Source organism: Pseudorca crassidens, chromosome 18 (assembly GCF_039906515.1).
Source record: "Pseudorca crassidens isolate mPseCra1 chromosome 18, mPseCra1.hap1, whole genome shotgun sequence".
Taxonomy (NCBI): domain Eukaryota; kingdom Metazoa; phylum Chordata; class Mammalia; order Artiodactyla; family Delphinidae; genus Pseudorca; species Pseudorca crassidens.
The window spans coordinates 28,837,205-28,853,499 of record NC_090313.1 but is presented as its reverse complement, the minus strand read 5'-3'; the positions used below and the strand labels follow the sequence as shown (position 1 = coordinate 28,853,499).

At 35.5% G+C, this 16,295-nt stretch overlaps 1 protein-coding gene across 1 annotated transcript in view; it reads left to right on the top strand.

The window, feature by feature from the left end:
- The window catches only part of SCEL (sciellin), a 326,730-nt gene that overhangs the window by 277,920 nt on the left and 32,515 nt on the right, over positions 1-16,295 (top strand). Inside the window, exons 18-26 of the mRNA XM_067713410.1 lie at positions 1,199-1,257; positions 1,419-1,479; positions 2,652-2,711; positions 6,998-7,057; positions 8,682-8,741; positions 11,264-11,314; positions 12,264-12,326; positions 15,957-16,016; positions 16,163-16,222. Of these exons, the coding sequence (XP_067569511.1) occupies positions 1,199-1,257; positions 1,419-1,479; positions 2,652-2,711; positions 6,998-7,057; positions 8,682-8,741; positions 11,264-11,314; positions 12,264-12,326; positions 15,957-16,016; positions 16,163-16,222 (534 nt within the window). The remainder of the gene's footprint in view (positions 1-1,198; positions 1,258-1,418; positions 1,480-2,651; positions 2,712-6,997; positions 7,058-8,681; positions 8,742-11,263; positions 11,315-12,263; positions 12,327-15,956; positions 16,017-16,162; positions 16,223-16,295) is intronic.

Sequence of the window (16,295 nt, the reverse complement as noted above, 5' to 3'; positions counted from 1 at the left end):
TAAGGTGGGATGAAGTGAGAGAGTGGCATGGATTTATATATACTAACAAATGTAAAATAGATAGCTAGTGGGAAGCAGATGCATAGTACAGGGAGATTAGCTCTGTGCTTTGTGACCACCTAGAGGGGTGGGATAGGGAGGGTGGGAGGGAGACGCCAGAGGGAGGAGATATGGGGAAATATGTATATGTATAGGATTCACTTTGTTATAAAGCAGAAACTAACACACCATTGTAAAGCAGTTATACTCCAATAAAGATGTTAAAAATAATATTAATTAATTAATTAAAAGATAAATAAATAACTGAAGTTTGGAAAGTTCCATACAAGTGGTGGAAATTAGGAAAAGTGGGATGAACAACACAAGTCAATCGTGTGGGCTAGGAAGGAGGAGAAAAGAGAAGGGGTTTGTAAGCTGGTATAACTTGATAGCAGCTGGGCTTTGATGCAGAAAAGATGGGTCTGTTTGGTGTGGTAGGGAGAGCCCACAGTTTCTTTTCCTTCTTCCCTGCCTGTCTCCCTTCCTTCTTCCTTACGCAGAAGGAACCTCAAATGTCAGCAGTCTTATCACAGTGAAAGACAGAGACAGATGAAAATGGCATTGAACCAGGGGATTTAGAGAGATTAGCTTTCATATTCCCTAATTGTTTTAAGCTATTGGGCGTGTGAAAGTTTTATTGGTTGTGGTCAAGTCACATAAAGTACTGGTGTCATCAAAGAGTTATTTCTACCTTTCCCAGGTTACTTTTTATTTAAAATGATTTGTCTAAATCTTCAGAATGTTTAGATTTAAAATGTTGATCATCTGATTTCCACCCTTGATGTGAATGATTTTCATGTTCAAGGAAGACAATATCTCAACACATGTATTAAAGTTAGTTTCTCACCAACCCACCCTCAAAGGACAAAGAAAGCAAAAGCTGAGATGTGGGGGGGAACGTCTACGTTTAAATTGATTTAAATAAATTGATTTAATCAAATTGATTTAATCATAACCGAGTAATGGTTGGGTCCTCACTGTAGGATAGTTAGCATATCAGCATTTGGCATGAGAAGAGCCACTTGAATTAAATATTTCTAAAGACTTCTGATGTTTCAGGTACTGATAATGTCTTACTGCTGTTGTGAAAAATCTACTGTTGAATCTCTCTTTCTCTCTCTGTTGCTGTGCTCTCCCTGCCCCCTCAAATGTTATAAAGAAACCAAGGCCTTGGAAGTCTTATTAAAGTTAATCAAAGGACTGACAAAAACAAGAAAGTAACTTAACTATATTATTGATAGGTAACTTTCATAACAAAAATGAATTTAATACCATTATAATAATCTTCTCCAAAAGCTTGAATTAATCATCAATAATATGGAATGTGTATATAAAAAATACTGTGGGAATACTTTGAAACTGATCTAATTTTTTTTTAAGAGGTGAAGACCTTGATAATGTTATCAAAGTGAATCCCAAAGAAAGTGAAAACACCACTGGGTAAGACTGATTAGTATCTTTAAATCTGATTTCTGTAAGTGACAATAAGATAAAATGATTTGGCATTTTAACTTTAGAAATGTGTTTTACTGGCATGGAATCGGATAATAATGATAGGCCACATGACCTTTCCTCCTTGCTCCCAATAAAATTGCTTATTTTTGAAGAATTGCTCCAATGTTTAATAGTAAGTTGCCTTTTCTCCCAGATTTTGATTTGGTTTTAGGGGTGAGTTACTGAATTGAATTTCTTTGGATCTAAAGAAAGCACAATCTTGACAATATTTTAAAAGTGGATCTCCAAAATGACAATGATAGCCAAGAGTGAGTGTTGACTAAAACTACTGAAAATCAACTTCTTTGAGCATGGTGGTCTCAGAAGGCAGCCCAGGGGAGGGGCTGGGCAGATACACACACTGGGAGGAAGAACATCCCACCACTTCTCTTCTTCAGGACTATGTTGACAAGGCAGCAGTACTTAATCACGATACCTCTGCCATCCTCCACTGCCCACTTTGGGTTCGAGCTATGCCCCTTTTGGTATTACTCAGTTCATTTTAATGGAGGTGACATGTGTCTCCCCAAGAAGTGTCATTAATTTTCCTACCATGTAAGGTATTTTTTCTTGCTCTTATAATTCACCATAATCTAATTATATTTTAAAAGGGGGAATGGTTGCGTTTATATGAAGACATATATTTTTTAAATTATTTTTCATATTGTTAAACTATTATCATCTTTTACATTATTCTTATTATTTAAAAACAGAATAGGCAATTATATCTGATTTGTTAGATGGAAATTTACATTCTATCTGGATCCAGTATAGAACTTTATCTAACTCAGCATTACTTCAGTGTCACCCATCTGGGGTGTTCTAACAAGATGTATCTGAGGGCAAAGCTGATTTTGTTAAATAACAAGTTTCACGTACACTTATGCATTTTGAGAATGAAACAAAAACATCATATGTTTCTTGTTGGTAAATTAGGAAACTTAAATGTTCTTCAGCTCAAGAAGTAAGAGAAGAATTTTCATTTGCATTTAGAGCTTTAAAAATTACATTGATAGAGAACGTGTATACTTACCACTTCTTAATTTTGCCAATCATTGTTCATTTGATCAGTGTTTTATTTTAATGACATTCATTAAAACTCATTTCCTTATTCAAAGGAAAGAAGACCTCAATGGGCTTATTAAAGAGAATCCTGAAACAAATAAAAATATCAAGGGGTAAGTAATTTAAAGCTTTTTATTTCTCCTTTGGCATTTATAAACACATTGGAATTCTGAGTGCTTGCATTCAGGAGAGCAAATTGAAATTCAAACTGAACTGAACTCTTTTTTTCCACATACGTCATATTAAGCAATTCTATATGAGTGATACACAGAGTGACCTCTTGCGTTTTATTCTCAGGTGACATTTGCTATAAGGTAGATTTTGAGAAATTAAATGAGAATTTGACTACCCTCCTCTACTATTTATTTCTTTGTGTGTAAGTGTATGTGTGTGTGTGTGTGTGTGTGTGTGTGTGAGTCTGTATGTGTATGTGCATGTGTAAATAGTGTGTTACGTATAAATGTGTGTATATATTAGTGTATATGTATAAGTGTGTTGGTATAAGTGTATGTGTGTGTATTAATCAGGGTTCTCCAGACAAACAGAACAATAGAATAGAGAGAGAGAGAGAGAGAGAGAGAGAGATTTATTATAAGGAATTGGCACATGCCCTTCTGGAGGCTGAGAAGTCTCAAGACCCATCGTTGGCAAGCTGGAGACCCAAGAGAGACAATAGTAGTTCCAGTTCAAGTTTGAAGGCCTGAGGACAAAGAGAGCCCATGGTTAAGTTCCAGTCCAAGGGCAAGAGAACAAGGTCTTAGGTCAAGCAGTCAGGCAGGCAAAGTCTCTTCTTAACTCAGCATTTGGTTCTATTCAGTCTTTCAGCTGCTTGGCTATGGCCCACCCATGTTAAGGACGGCCATCTGCTTTACTCAGTCTACAGATTCACATGTTAATCTCATCCCAAAACACTCACAGACACACCTGGAATAATATTTGACCAAATATCTGGGCACTCTGTGGCCCAGTCAAACTGACACATGAAATTAACCATCACAATGCATATATATATATATATATATATATATATATATATATATATATATATATATATATATATATATAAACGTATGTGTGTATGTATAAGTAGTGTGTGTGTATGTTTGCATAAATAGCATATATAAACAAGTCTATGTCTGTGGGAGTGTAAGTAGTGTGTGTGTGGATGTGTTTATGTACAAACTGTGTGTGTACATGTGTACTGTGTTTGTGTGTAGTGTGGGTATGTGTATATAGTGCAGTGTATGTTTAAAGATGAAGAGCTTAACAAAGTGTACCTTGTAAACGAATTACCCTACCCATGAATTGTCAAGTAAATCTGGAAAGCTTATGTCCTCTTGCTTCTTTTTTTATTTTTTAAAAAACACATGGAACATATCTGAAACTGAGCTTGTTGATGTGTTGCTGAAAAGTATACCAAATAATTCCATGTGGTTTCTTTTGAACTCCTTTCCATTCCATTCACTCAGTACGTGTTATTATGCATTGATTCTAAAATGTGTCACTGATGCCTGCAGGCCCTGTCAGCAGAGCCTGGCTGGCTGAAAGCTGGTGTGTGCTGTCAGGCCGTCCTGTTCTCAGCAGCAGTGTGGTTGCAGGCCCAGTGACCCTATGAGTTGCAGACGTGTACAGTTTTGCAACCGACAGACTGAGAAGAGAGCACTGACTTCCTTGGTTACCTGGGTATTTCAGGGAGGTAACTTGAGGTTGGGAGCAGGGAGTCTAAAAGACCCGGGTTCAAATTCTGGCTCTGTCACTTGCTAGCTGTGTCCCCATGCTTCAGTTTACTCATCTACAAAATAGGGATCATAATACTGTCATGCCTGGCACATAGTAGATACAAATAGTTTTAGCAATGATAAAGATTCACGTGAATTGTGTTTTCTTAATAATTTAGATTCTGTTCAAATATTTAACTTACTTTGACTGTCCAAGAAAAATTCATGTTTTTCCTTTCTAATTTTTATTAAAAAGAGTATTTCAAATCATCACCTATTGTTTTTCATAGGTTGGGGTGTGCGTGTGTGTGCCTATGTGTACACATGTGTAGACACACGTGCAAATGTGTGCATTCATGTGTGTATGCTTGTGTGTGCATTCATGCATGTATGCCTACATGTGTGAGTGCATACGGGTGTGTGTCTGTGCAAACAAGTGAAAATGTGTGTTTGATTGTGTACATGTGTACACATGCTTGTGTGTGCCTAAATATATGTGTGAGTATATACGTGTGCTTTTGTGTGTATATGACTACCTATGTTCATGGTTGTGTATGTGTGTGCTTCCTGGGACCTTTTAGGGACAGTAGTCATCTTTTTTTTTTTTTCCTTTACCAAGCATAATTAAATTCTGTAGATCTCTTAAAAGTAAAATAAGATCGTCTCCCTCCCTTATAAAAAACTTTCAATGTTCTCTTATTTCAGGTAGAATAAAGTTCTAAACTTTAGCGATGGCCTTTCACGTGTTCAGTAAAGTCCAGCCAAACTGATCTTTTTTCTATTCCAGGCTCACTTCTGCCTTAACACTTCTGTGTATGCTATTCCCACTTTGGGAAGCTCTATTCCCATATTGTCACGTTCTCAAAGAGATCGTTTCTGACCATTGAATATAATTAAGTCACCACCCCCTCCTTCAACCCCAGCATTGCAGGCACCAGGCACTCTTTTTTACTTTCTTCATAGCATATATTATTATCTGGAAATGTGGCATTCATTTACACATTTGATTGCATATTGCCTGCCACTCATCAAGTTAGAATGGAAGCTTTTTGAGGGCTAAGCCTGTCTGTATTGTTCACAGCTATCCCATAACTTGGGACCCATAGTAGGCTTTCCATAACTATTTGTGGATAGAAAGAATGCATAAATATTGAAGACGTATACACTATGAGGCATTGCTTCCCACAGTTGAGCTCAAAATATTATTTTACATTACTACATTAAATAGCACACTCTTCTTTATTGACTATATGAACTTTAAAATTTAGGAAACCTTATACTGATATGTGCCCTATTTAATATATTTAAAGAGATCAAGGTCTTGACAACACAACCAATACAAATATTACAAGGGAGGAGTTGCAGTGCTTAATGTTATGGAGTTTCTTTTTGAGTACTCAAATCTAGAAGCAGAATCCTGGGAATTTTTTTTCTCAGTCACTAGCATTCAAATTCCACATATTTCATTCAGGCAACAAGGGGTTAAAAAAATCAGCAAAGGGTATTGGTGTAGAATGGTTGTCTCTTTCAGGGTTAATAATTTCATTATTTGCATGAAAAAGATCAAATTTTTTATTGCTGCTTTTAGCAGGGATGTACACATTCTCAGACATCTGCATACAAGTAAAAACTTGAGTCAACGTCTAGCTGCTTCCAAATATCTATACCTTTGATGTTGCACTGATGCAACCTCAGAGATTTCATGATCAATCTTAGCAGGGCCACAGGGCATGGGGATCCAGAGTGTAAAAGTGCCTTCTGTGGATATTCTTTACCCATGTGGTATCCTCTGTAGATCAGAGGCACTTTGGCTGGCACTGTGAATGTGGAAAACACATGTAGAAGCAATAGGAAAAGCAAAATTCCATTAAAATCAGAAGCAGATATACTAAAGGGTAATCTTAGCAGATATACTAAAGCAGATATACTAAATATTAGTATTCTGTTCAAATATTTAACTTACTTTGACTGTCCAAGAAGTAGATATCTGCTACCCTTTAGCAGATATACTAAAGGGTAATCATAAATTACTGACGTGTTTTCACTGACTACACGGAGTTTTATATTATAGTAAATATAGCTTACATTTCAGAACTTTATAGATTTTAATCTTCCTATTATTTGTTGCCAACACAACTAGTCAAAATTTGTAGTTTTAACACACAGTTATAAGTACCAGCAGCAGATACCAGATTTGTATATCATGGACTTTAACAAATTGGTATACTTATCTAAATCCAGTGTTTAAATAGAAAATCTGCTAATGAATGTCAATTTTACAAAACTTCTCCAAAGTTCAGAAGTTCCACAGCATGTTGGAAGTTGATAGGTAGAGTTGTGTCTTGTGGAATGTTCCATGAAATGTGTATACAGACTATTACAAAATATGTTTAGTGCACCTGGAAAAGGCTAAAGGCATAGCATTCAATGAATCAAAATAGAGTCCTAGTTCAGTATTTGCTAGTGGCCCTAATGGCTCCAAGATTAAAATATTGTCTCACTGAGTCTCAGTGTGTTTCAGAGATATATAAATCCCTACATACTTCTGCGTACCTTTAACAATCTTCAGCTCTTTGGCGTGATCTCAGTGAGTGTTTATACTGTTCTGAGTTTTAATGAATAGTTTTATCATCTTGGTTCTAGTCTATCATTAACCTCATCACGTTTTCTATGCTTTAAAGGGGCCAGAGCCTTGACAATCTCATCAAAGTGACCCCTGAAGTAAACAGAAGTAACCCAGGGTGAGGATTATATCATATCTTTCTTCCTTCCCATCAGTTTGTGCATCAAATTCTGCATCAGTTTGTGGCTCTCATTAGAGAAGCTATGCTGAAAAATCTGTGGAGTCAGAAAGTCTGAGTTCCATTACTTACTGGCTGGGTGCCTTGGAGCAAGTCCCTCGAACACTGAGCTGAGGCTTCTTTAGTTATAAAATGAGGATCATAATGTCTGTTCCACCTTTGTCATTTGATTATTAAGGATCAAGTGCAATAATGGATATAAAATCCCTTTAACGCAAGAAGGCACTACAAATGGAAATTATTAACAAAATATAGTTTAATTATAGCTATAGGATTATGTAGAATACTGAAAGGGGCTGGCCAGGTGAGAGTTTTTGGCAAATAGTTCCAGAATTGATCTTTTTAACTCAATCTTGCCCTAATTTTATGGTTTTATTTTGACTGTAAATGGGAAACTGAGCTAGTATAACAATGATTTGTATGGAGGTCAAAATTTTTACTCTTTTTTTTTTTTTTTGCGCTATGCGGGCCTCTCACTGTTGTGGCCTCTCCCGTTGCGGAGCACAGGCTCCAGACGCGCAGGCCCAGTGGCCATGGCTCACGGGCCCAGCCGCTCCACGGTATGTGGGATCCTCCCGGACCGGGGCACGAACCCGTGTCCCCTGCCTCGGCAGGCGGACTCTCAACCACTGCGCCACCAGGGAAGCCCAAAAATGTTTACTCTTTTAAATGAAGGGCATAGACTGGCATTGATTTCTCTCAAAACCTAATCTCAAAATTCATCTTGAGTACATATATCCTTCAAAGTACTTAGTTGACTTAATTCCATTTTTACTTATTATGTTTTTGTTTGCTTTTTTGTTTAAAGTTCCAAAGACCTCAGTAACCTCATCAAAGCGAACCCAAGAACAGGAAAAAGTGTGCAAGGGCAAGATTGAATACACACCTCTTTTTTTGTTTCACATTAACCAATGCTTAAAAACGTTATTAAATCATCATTTCAGCAGACTGACAGTGCTATAGTATCAATGTATCAATGGTATTTCAAGAAAAACCATGGAACCCCCATGACCTTTTTTGGGTTGGTTTGTTTGTTTTGCGGTACGCGGGCCTCTCACTGTTGTGGCCTCTCGCGTTGCGGAGCACAGGCTCCGGACGCGCAGGTTCAGCGGCCACGGCTCACGGGCCCAGCCACTCCGTGGCATGTGGGATCCTCCCGGACCGGGGCACGAACCCGTGTCCCCTGCATCGGCAGGCGGACTCTCAACCACTGAGCCACCAGGGAAGCCCTGCTTATTAATTTTTTAACACTATTTCATTGGACTGATGTGAGGATTAAATCATATAAATCATGTAAATCACTTAGAACAGTGCCTGGCACATCATGAATTTTCTGAAACCATTAATTATTGTTTATTATTTCTATGCAGTTATCGTTAGGTCCATATATATATTTTCAGAGTCAACACTGGAAAACTCCAACCCCTTGAGATGATCTCTATTTTAATAAACATTTTATAGTAAAATATTTCTATAATAAAAATGTTTCTCCATTTTAATAAATATTTGAAACCACTTGATGTAAGTTGACCATTTCTCTGATCATTTCTTCCATGTTTTAAAGGGGCCAAAGTCTTGACAATCTCATCAAAGTGGCTCCAGAAATAAACAGAACTAACCAAGGGTGAGGTTTATGGAACTTCTTTCTTCATTTTCTTCTATTCAACCTCGAAAATATGATAAAACTCATTGTTCCATCACAGAGACAGCCAATAATGGGACCCAAAATCAATACCTCTATGTCAGAAACCTAGTCTTCAAGTCCTTATTCAGGGCTCCCTGGTTGTGGATATTTGTGGAGGAATTCCTTAAAATATGGGAATAATCTCTTATCAGTGTGGGATTTGTGTTCCATGTTTGGGATTTCCTCAAAATGAATCGAGTTTCCTCCTGGGATGAAGTATCTTCCCCATACAATTTCTTAGACATAAGCAGCCTAAGAGAAGGTCTTCATGTGAAGAAAATTCTCCTTCCTTTATCCTTCATCATTTTTTGCCTCTTCTCTTATGTTTACACTCAAACAATTCCTAAAGTTGGGAGGTTATTTTTTAAAATTATACTTAGTTTATTGAAATAATAAAGAATACAAAGAATGACATTTGTCTTTTATAGAGAGAATTTTCTTTAAGGTACATCATGTTGAGTAAACAGAGATGTAAAAAAAAATCACGAATGTAAAAATATATATTGTTATGCTAGTTTGAATGCGAGTTAAATATAAAAGATACCAAGGTATATATTTCCTTTCTGACAGATATTCTATCTTACTTGGTGTATAGGAATTCTATTTTTACAGTAGGTAGATATCATATAAAGTTTATTAGACTAGATCAGGAGTCAGAAACTTTTGCTTAAAGAGCTAGGTAGTAAATATTTCAGGTTTGGGGGACCAAAACAGTCTCTATTTTAACTAGTCAACTAGCAACCATTGATAATACATTGTAAAGGAATGGGCATGGCTGTGTTCCAATAAAACTTTACTTATATAACAAGACTACAGGCTGAATTTAGCCTGAGGACCATAGTTTGCTGACTCCTGGACTAAACAGTATTTCATGTGGGTGAGTGAAGAGGATCAACTCTGAATGTACTTGGAACAGCTTCTGAAACAAAGCCTCCCTTGCATATCTTGTTTTATTCACTTTATGGTTGGACCAAAGATTTTATCATTCTTTTATCTGATTATTTAGTGCTAAATTGTCCTTAGATTTTGTTCACTAAATAAGAACATAACGCATTGCCACTGTCTGAGGGTCAGGTACTGAATCCAGAGACCATGTAATACTTCATGTTACAGATAAAAGAGTCAATGAAAGACAGCTATCCCTTGTCCCTCTTCCCAGATGACTTAGTTTGTAAAGTGAAGATGGCCTTAATGATATGACCTTTCCCGTGCAGTGTGTGAGCTTCGTTTCAGTCCCCACCCTCTGCCATGTATTGCATTAGGTCATGTGTCCATCTCTTCTACTTGGTAGTGAAATTTTTGAGTTCAGAGAATACTTATTAGCTGTATAATCTTGGACACATAGTTTAAACTCCTTTAAGCCTCAGCTTCTTTATCTGTAAAGTGGGGATTGTAAGAATTACCTTCTTCATGAATTACCAGAAAAATTATATGCTAGCAAGCTTATGAAGCACTTATTCCTCAAGTACTTATTAGATATTATCTATTGGTATTATTATTACTGTTACTGTTTTTCTTCATTGTTGGATCCTCATTGCACCACTCAATGCTTAGTTCAAAGAAGATACCAAAGAAATTATCTGTTAGGTTGGATTTTATGAAATTGTGACATTCAATAATTTTTGATCCACAAGAGGACAATTTCATATAGTTCAATATAATAGAATGCAATAATTTACATGGAAGGATTTGTACATGATAAAATTAGTTTATAGGTTAATCCTAAAGATTAGTTCAGGGATATAAGCCTTTCCAGTCTTTTTTCTTTTCAGGATGTATAACAAATTGTCCAATAATAAGGTATATCAAATTAGGCATCTTGTTCAGGCCTTCTGGTGTTAGAGTTGGTATGAAGGCCCAGTACGATAACAGAAATGTCTCTTTAGAGCTATTATTGCCTATTTGTTTAGAATAAAAGCAAGTTATATAATCTGAAGTCTTCCTTGTTCTGACTCAGCATTGCATGAAGCATGATTCTGAACTGATTAATATCTTGGAGTAGCCTGAATGTTACATATTAATATTATGTATATTACCTCCATACCTTAGAATCAGGAAATAGCCTCTTTTTTAAAAAATCCCAGGTTTTTGTTTTGTTTTGTTTCGAGGGGAAGGAAGCAAGGAACACGTGCAAATGACCAACAGCTTAAATTTTTCTCTTGTTCATTACAATCTTCAAAAATATTCTTGGAAAACAAGGAGTTTACGAGCAATTTAAATTTGAGGTTGTCTTAAAAGAAATAAGAATAAAACTAAATTAAATTTTCATATATATGTAGTTGTGTAAGAAATGAATTGATAGTAGCCACCTGCTTTTACAGAGGGCTAAAAAAAGAACTCAAGATGAAGTTTTGAATTAACAACAATCACTTGATTCAATATTAAGATTGAAAAAAAATGTACAAATTGTAATTGATTTGACTTGATTTTACCCCCTTATTGAAATTTACAACATTTTTTAGGAACCAGGATCTGAACCATCTTATCAAAGTGACTCCCTCAGCAAAAAAAAGGTAAGCTTATTAAGATTATTGAAGACTCGTGAGCAAGTCTTCAATTTATGCCCCAGAATAAGATTATTTGGCTAAGGACATTTGAAAGGGGACATGAAAAAAATGAGAACAAATTGATTTGTTGTGTGTAATAATGGTAGATAGATTTTTTCTTTTATTGTGTTGCTTCAATTTATTACATTATAATATTGTTCAAATTGTAATACTGAAGCAAATTCTGTTTAATGACTATTTGAGAAATTCACTGGACACAACAGTAGCGTAAGTAGGTTATTACTGCAAGTTTATAGTAAATAAACTATAAGTTCATAAAACTGAATAAACCAAAGAATATTGGCTTTCTTCTCTTTCACAAACCCAAGGATTAATAAAAATTAAATGACTCTTCAGAAAATTGGTGACATAACATTCTAATACTTGATTAGAATATTTCTACATGATTTTGATTATACTCCTGTCTTCTTGAAAAGTTAAGACCCATCATTCACTGGAGCAAAAGTTAAGAAAAACGTGACAGAGTAACTCCAAGCTACCTCTCAAGATTATTATGATGATAATGTTGGTGAAAAGCATTGTGCAAATGTAAGGAATTATTGTGAATAGAGAGAGGAAGGATGTTAGCAGAAGGGAGCACGTGGTTTGGGGTCCAGCTATGGTTTCAATCCTAGTTCACTCTCAGTCATTTCTTAGGTATCTGGCCCAAAGAGGGTCTTAATTTCTATGAAACTCAATTTATTTATAAAGAGAGAATGGTAATATTTAACTCAGTTGTTTTGAGGATTTAAAAAAGATAACTAATATAACTAATATATATAAAGTAGACACTCGGTAAATTTATCACTTTTTATCTAGGATCCCATGGAATGATTCACAAGCATCAGAAGAAACAATGCAAGCCATTGTTTCTGATTTCCAACTGAATTTGACCTTTTATTTTATTTTGTTTTAGCAGTGAACAAGATCTTGATGAACTTATTAACGTAAGCCCCAAAGCTGTCAAAAACACAGCCGGGTAAGAGAAGGATGTGATTTATTTACTTTGCTTTGTTTCTCCCTAACTAAGTACAATTTGAATATAAATGACTTGTAATCATTCTATGGGCAAACTGAATATAAATCTTGAAAAGTCATCACAATTTTTATATGTCCCTGAAAACTTAGATATCTATTTGCTAATAAAAAGAAAGGCAGCTCAAGTAAAGCAATTGAAGGGAGTGATTGGGGTAGAAACATAGCTAGTCTATGCCCTGTTCATGTTTTGTAGTATTGATGTTAATACCTTTGTCTCTGGATTTGGTTAAATTTATGAATGATAGCTAATTTTTTGAAAAGAGCTGGACACCTCATTAGTTGTAAGCAATACCATTCACCTTGTTTTCAGAGGGTGTTTTCTAGTAGTCGGTGGAAATTTTATGAGGTTCATTATTTCTTAGATGGTTTGCTGCTCGCAGCAAAGTAATGGATCTAAAATTTGATAATTCTTTAAGTAGTATCTATAATGATGAAAATGAAATTCACTTTTTGTCTCTGGTTATATGAAGATTTTTATATCATTATACACTACTATTATATGTATGTACGTACATATTTATATATATATTTAAGAATGTTTTTATGATTTCACTTTTTTGAGTTTAACTGGTATGTACAAAAATTGCAAAATTTTGGAGATGGAAGGAAGGAACCTCAGAAAACTCATAGCCCAGTTACTATGAACACTTGCAAACCACTGTTCCAGTCAAACCTATTCTATTTACAGAAGAGGAAATTAAGACTCAGAAAGGTTAAGTGATGTGACCAGTGTCACAGAGAAAACTAGTGGAAGACGAATAGTAGTTCTGTGATCTGTTAGGCGGTGAATAATTACTGAGCACCTACTGGGTTTGAAGCTTACAGCTAGGTATCATTAGGTGCACATTAGGTATAATTATAGGCCGTGGATGCCAAAAAGAGAATTCAGTAGACATACTCAATCTTATTAATAGCAAGCAATTATCATAGTTTAAAGCTAATTATGTATTGGGGGCAAAGAGATGGGACTCCAAGACAATAATAGGTTGTCAATTTAATATATTACATTTTGGGACGCTTATGTACTGCTTGCTGAATATAGAATGTATTGTCAGTGAGTTGCATTTAAAAAGAAAAGGAGACATGAAATAGCTAATAAACACGACAGGCAGTAAAATTCACATTCATAGATTCCTAGGGGTAGAAGATGTTAGAGATGGGCAGAGGCTTAGAGATGAACAAATCCAGTCTCCCAATTTTACAAATGAGAACACTGAAGTATTCGGGGCAAAAGTCTCATAATCTTCTGTGAGTTCTTCCAGCTCCCAGCCCAACTCCTGGTCTTTAAATCACAGCATGGAGACTTTGATCTTAAAATAGGTGAAAGTTGATTCAGTACCTCAGGAAATAGTGGAAACTATAAAGCTAGGACTTTTGCTCCTGCCATGGGACAGCCTGGAGATGTTCTCTACTACTTTCATAGGGTCACTTGAAATATTACTTCACAGTCTTTGAAGTGACAATGGCACAAATTTGTGCCAATGACCGCAAAACACTTTACAACTTTTGAACTACGTGAAAATAATAATAGCTAAATATTTCAATGTATCCCTATACCCTTAAAGCAAAATAAATGAAAGCAGTAACTTGAGTAGGAAAAATGTTACATTTTTCCTGGATAAAATTTAGATATAAGATTCCTGTGTTTGTAGGATCCAGGGTCTGAAAAAAGCGTCTGTAAGTTTTCAATTCATTAAGTTGCATGATGCTATCAGTCAAGGCAATTCAGGACTATTACTGAGATCCTTGCTTTATTGACCCAAGGTGTCGTCTTTTTAAGAGAAGTGGTAAAACATAGCACGCGTTTATATATATGTTTTCTAAGCTAGTGTTTCTCAAATTGTGGGTCACATCCCATTAAATGGTCTTGTAATTAATTTAGTGAGCGGCAGTCAGCATTTTTTCCCGGTTAGCTAGAGTGAAGTAGAGCAGAAAACATGAGAGTTCTTACGTAGTGGGTGTCTTATTTTGTGAAATTTATGTTTTATTATGTGTGTGTGTCTGTCTGTCTGACTGAAAACAGAAAGTATTGGGCTGTGATGTAAATTGTATTTTTTTAATGAGCTCTATGATGTAGTAGTTTGAATAGCACAGTTCTAAGGTTTGGAATGAACCAAGTTTTCTGTACTGAGCAGAACAGTAAAAACGGGAGTTCTCATGTTTGTGTTTGCATTTTTTTATGCAACTTACTCCTAATTATGCTGGTTGGTGAATATTATATGTAGTTACACTAAAATATTGTGATTGATTTTATGTATTAAAAGGTTGTGGACTTTGACATATTATTTCCTCTACAAAGTTTTATTTTTTGTACTTTTTTTCTTTTAATGTATGAAATTATCCTCATTTTAAAGATCGTCTTTCAGGCACAATTTAACTTTATAACAGGTTTTTGTAATCAATTTATACAAGAAAATTTTATTTTGGATAGTTGTCATATGTTTATCATTTCTTTGATAGTGTTTGTAGATACCAGTTGATTATCTTTAATTGATAATATTACTATTGAAGATAATTCAAAACAGTAAACATTCATTTAGGGGCTTTCTGTCTACTGTGGAGTTCTGAGAACAAGGATGAAGAGATCAAACTCAGTGAAGCCATGAGCTGGGAAGCAAATTCTATGGAAAGGCTTAGGGGTTGGGGAAGGAAATGCAGACCTTTTTCTCAGACTTTGATGACTAACCTCTAAGTGGCTCTCCTTCAGTTCCTAACCTTGCATCAGTCTTTTTGAAGAGTAAACCATACTTTATTTTTATATAAGGGAAAAGGACTTTTGGGGGGAAGAAGGTACAGGCAGGTAGCTGCCAAAATTTACTGAAAGCAGGTGTTATCAATCCCAAGATTTCTTGCTACTGTGGGCTCTTCTGTGAATAAATATTATAAAGCAGTTTAGAGGAACACGTTGAAAAATCACTACTTTCCAGCCCTTAGAAGCAAAGTATTATACAGAGGCAATGAGTGATAGCAAACCAGGTGGGAGGAAATACTGTTCTCCGACTGAGGAAAGAAACTGATAGGGTTTCAACTAGGAAGTGGACAGTTATCAGAGTATGTCCCTAATTTACCATGATTTCAGCTTTTTAAGTCATGGTAGAGGAAAGAAAAGTCACAATTTTGATGGATTACTGGAACTCTCTTTGCCAAGACTTATGTTAAGTATAATCCTAGTTTGGGAGTTTCTTATTTTTTTAAAAAATGGTATATTTAGCTGGTGAATATGATTTTTAAAATATCAAGGACCTTAGAATCAGTTTGTATCGTCATACTGTTAAAACATTCCAGAGTAAAAGTGGTCAATCATGAGATGTTTGCTGTGAACTCTGAGTTAGTGTGCCCTTGTAGATGGGCTCTGACAATAAGTGTGTGAAGTCAGAGTAATTCTTCTCCTGATCCAACATAATTAGTCCTCCCTGGATTGGTTTGATAATTTATTTCAAGGGGGTTCTATGCCAAACCAATATGTCTTATACTAAATGATAAACTAGCTAATCCCTTCTTCCAATTCCAGCCACCTTAAACCTGTATTATCTCTAACACAAGCTGCTTTAATTTTTTTTTCCATTTGAAGAAATCAAGATCTTGATAAGCTCATCAAAGTGAATCCTGAAACTCTCTCCAACAACCAAAGGTAATAGAACTGTATTAATTTTTGTGCTTTGGGTAGGAAGAATGTTTTGTTTTACAATTATTTCAAGCACATTTATAACCTTAATGATCTTACCAAAAGAATTTATTTATAATTAACCTGCTTGCTTTTTATTTTTCTTTTTAAAGAAACCAGGATCTCAATAACCTCATCAAAGTGAATCCTGAAGTAATCAGAAGCAATCAAATGTAATCAAATAAAAAGTCATTTCACATTCTCATGTCTGTTGCCCCTGAGTGGAGTAGATTTATTATATTGCTT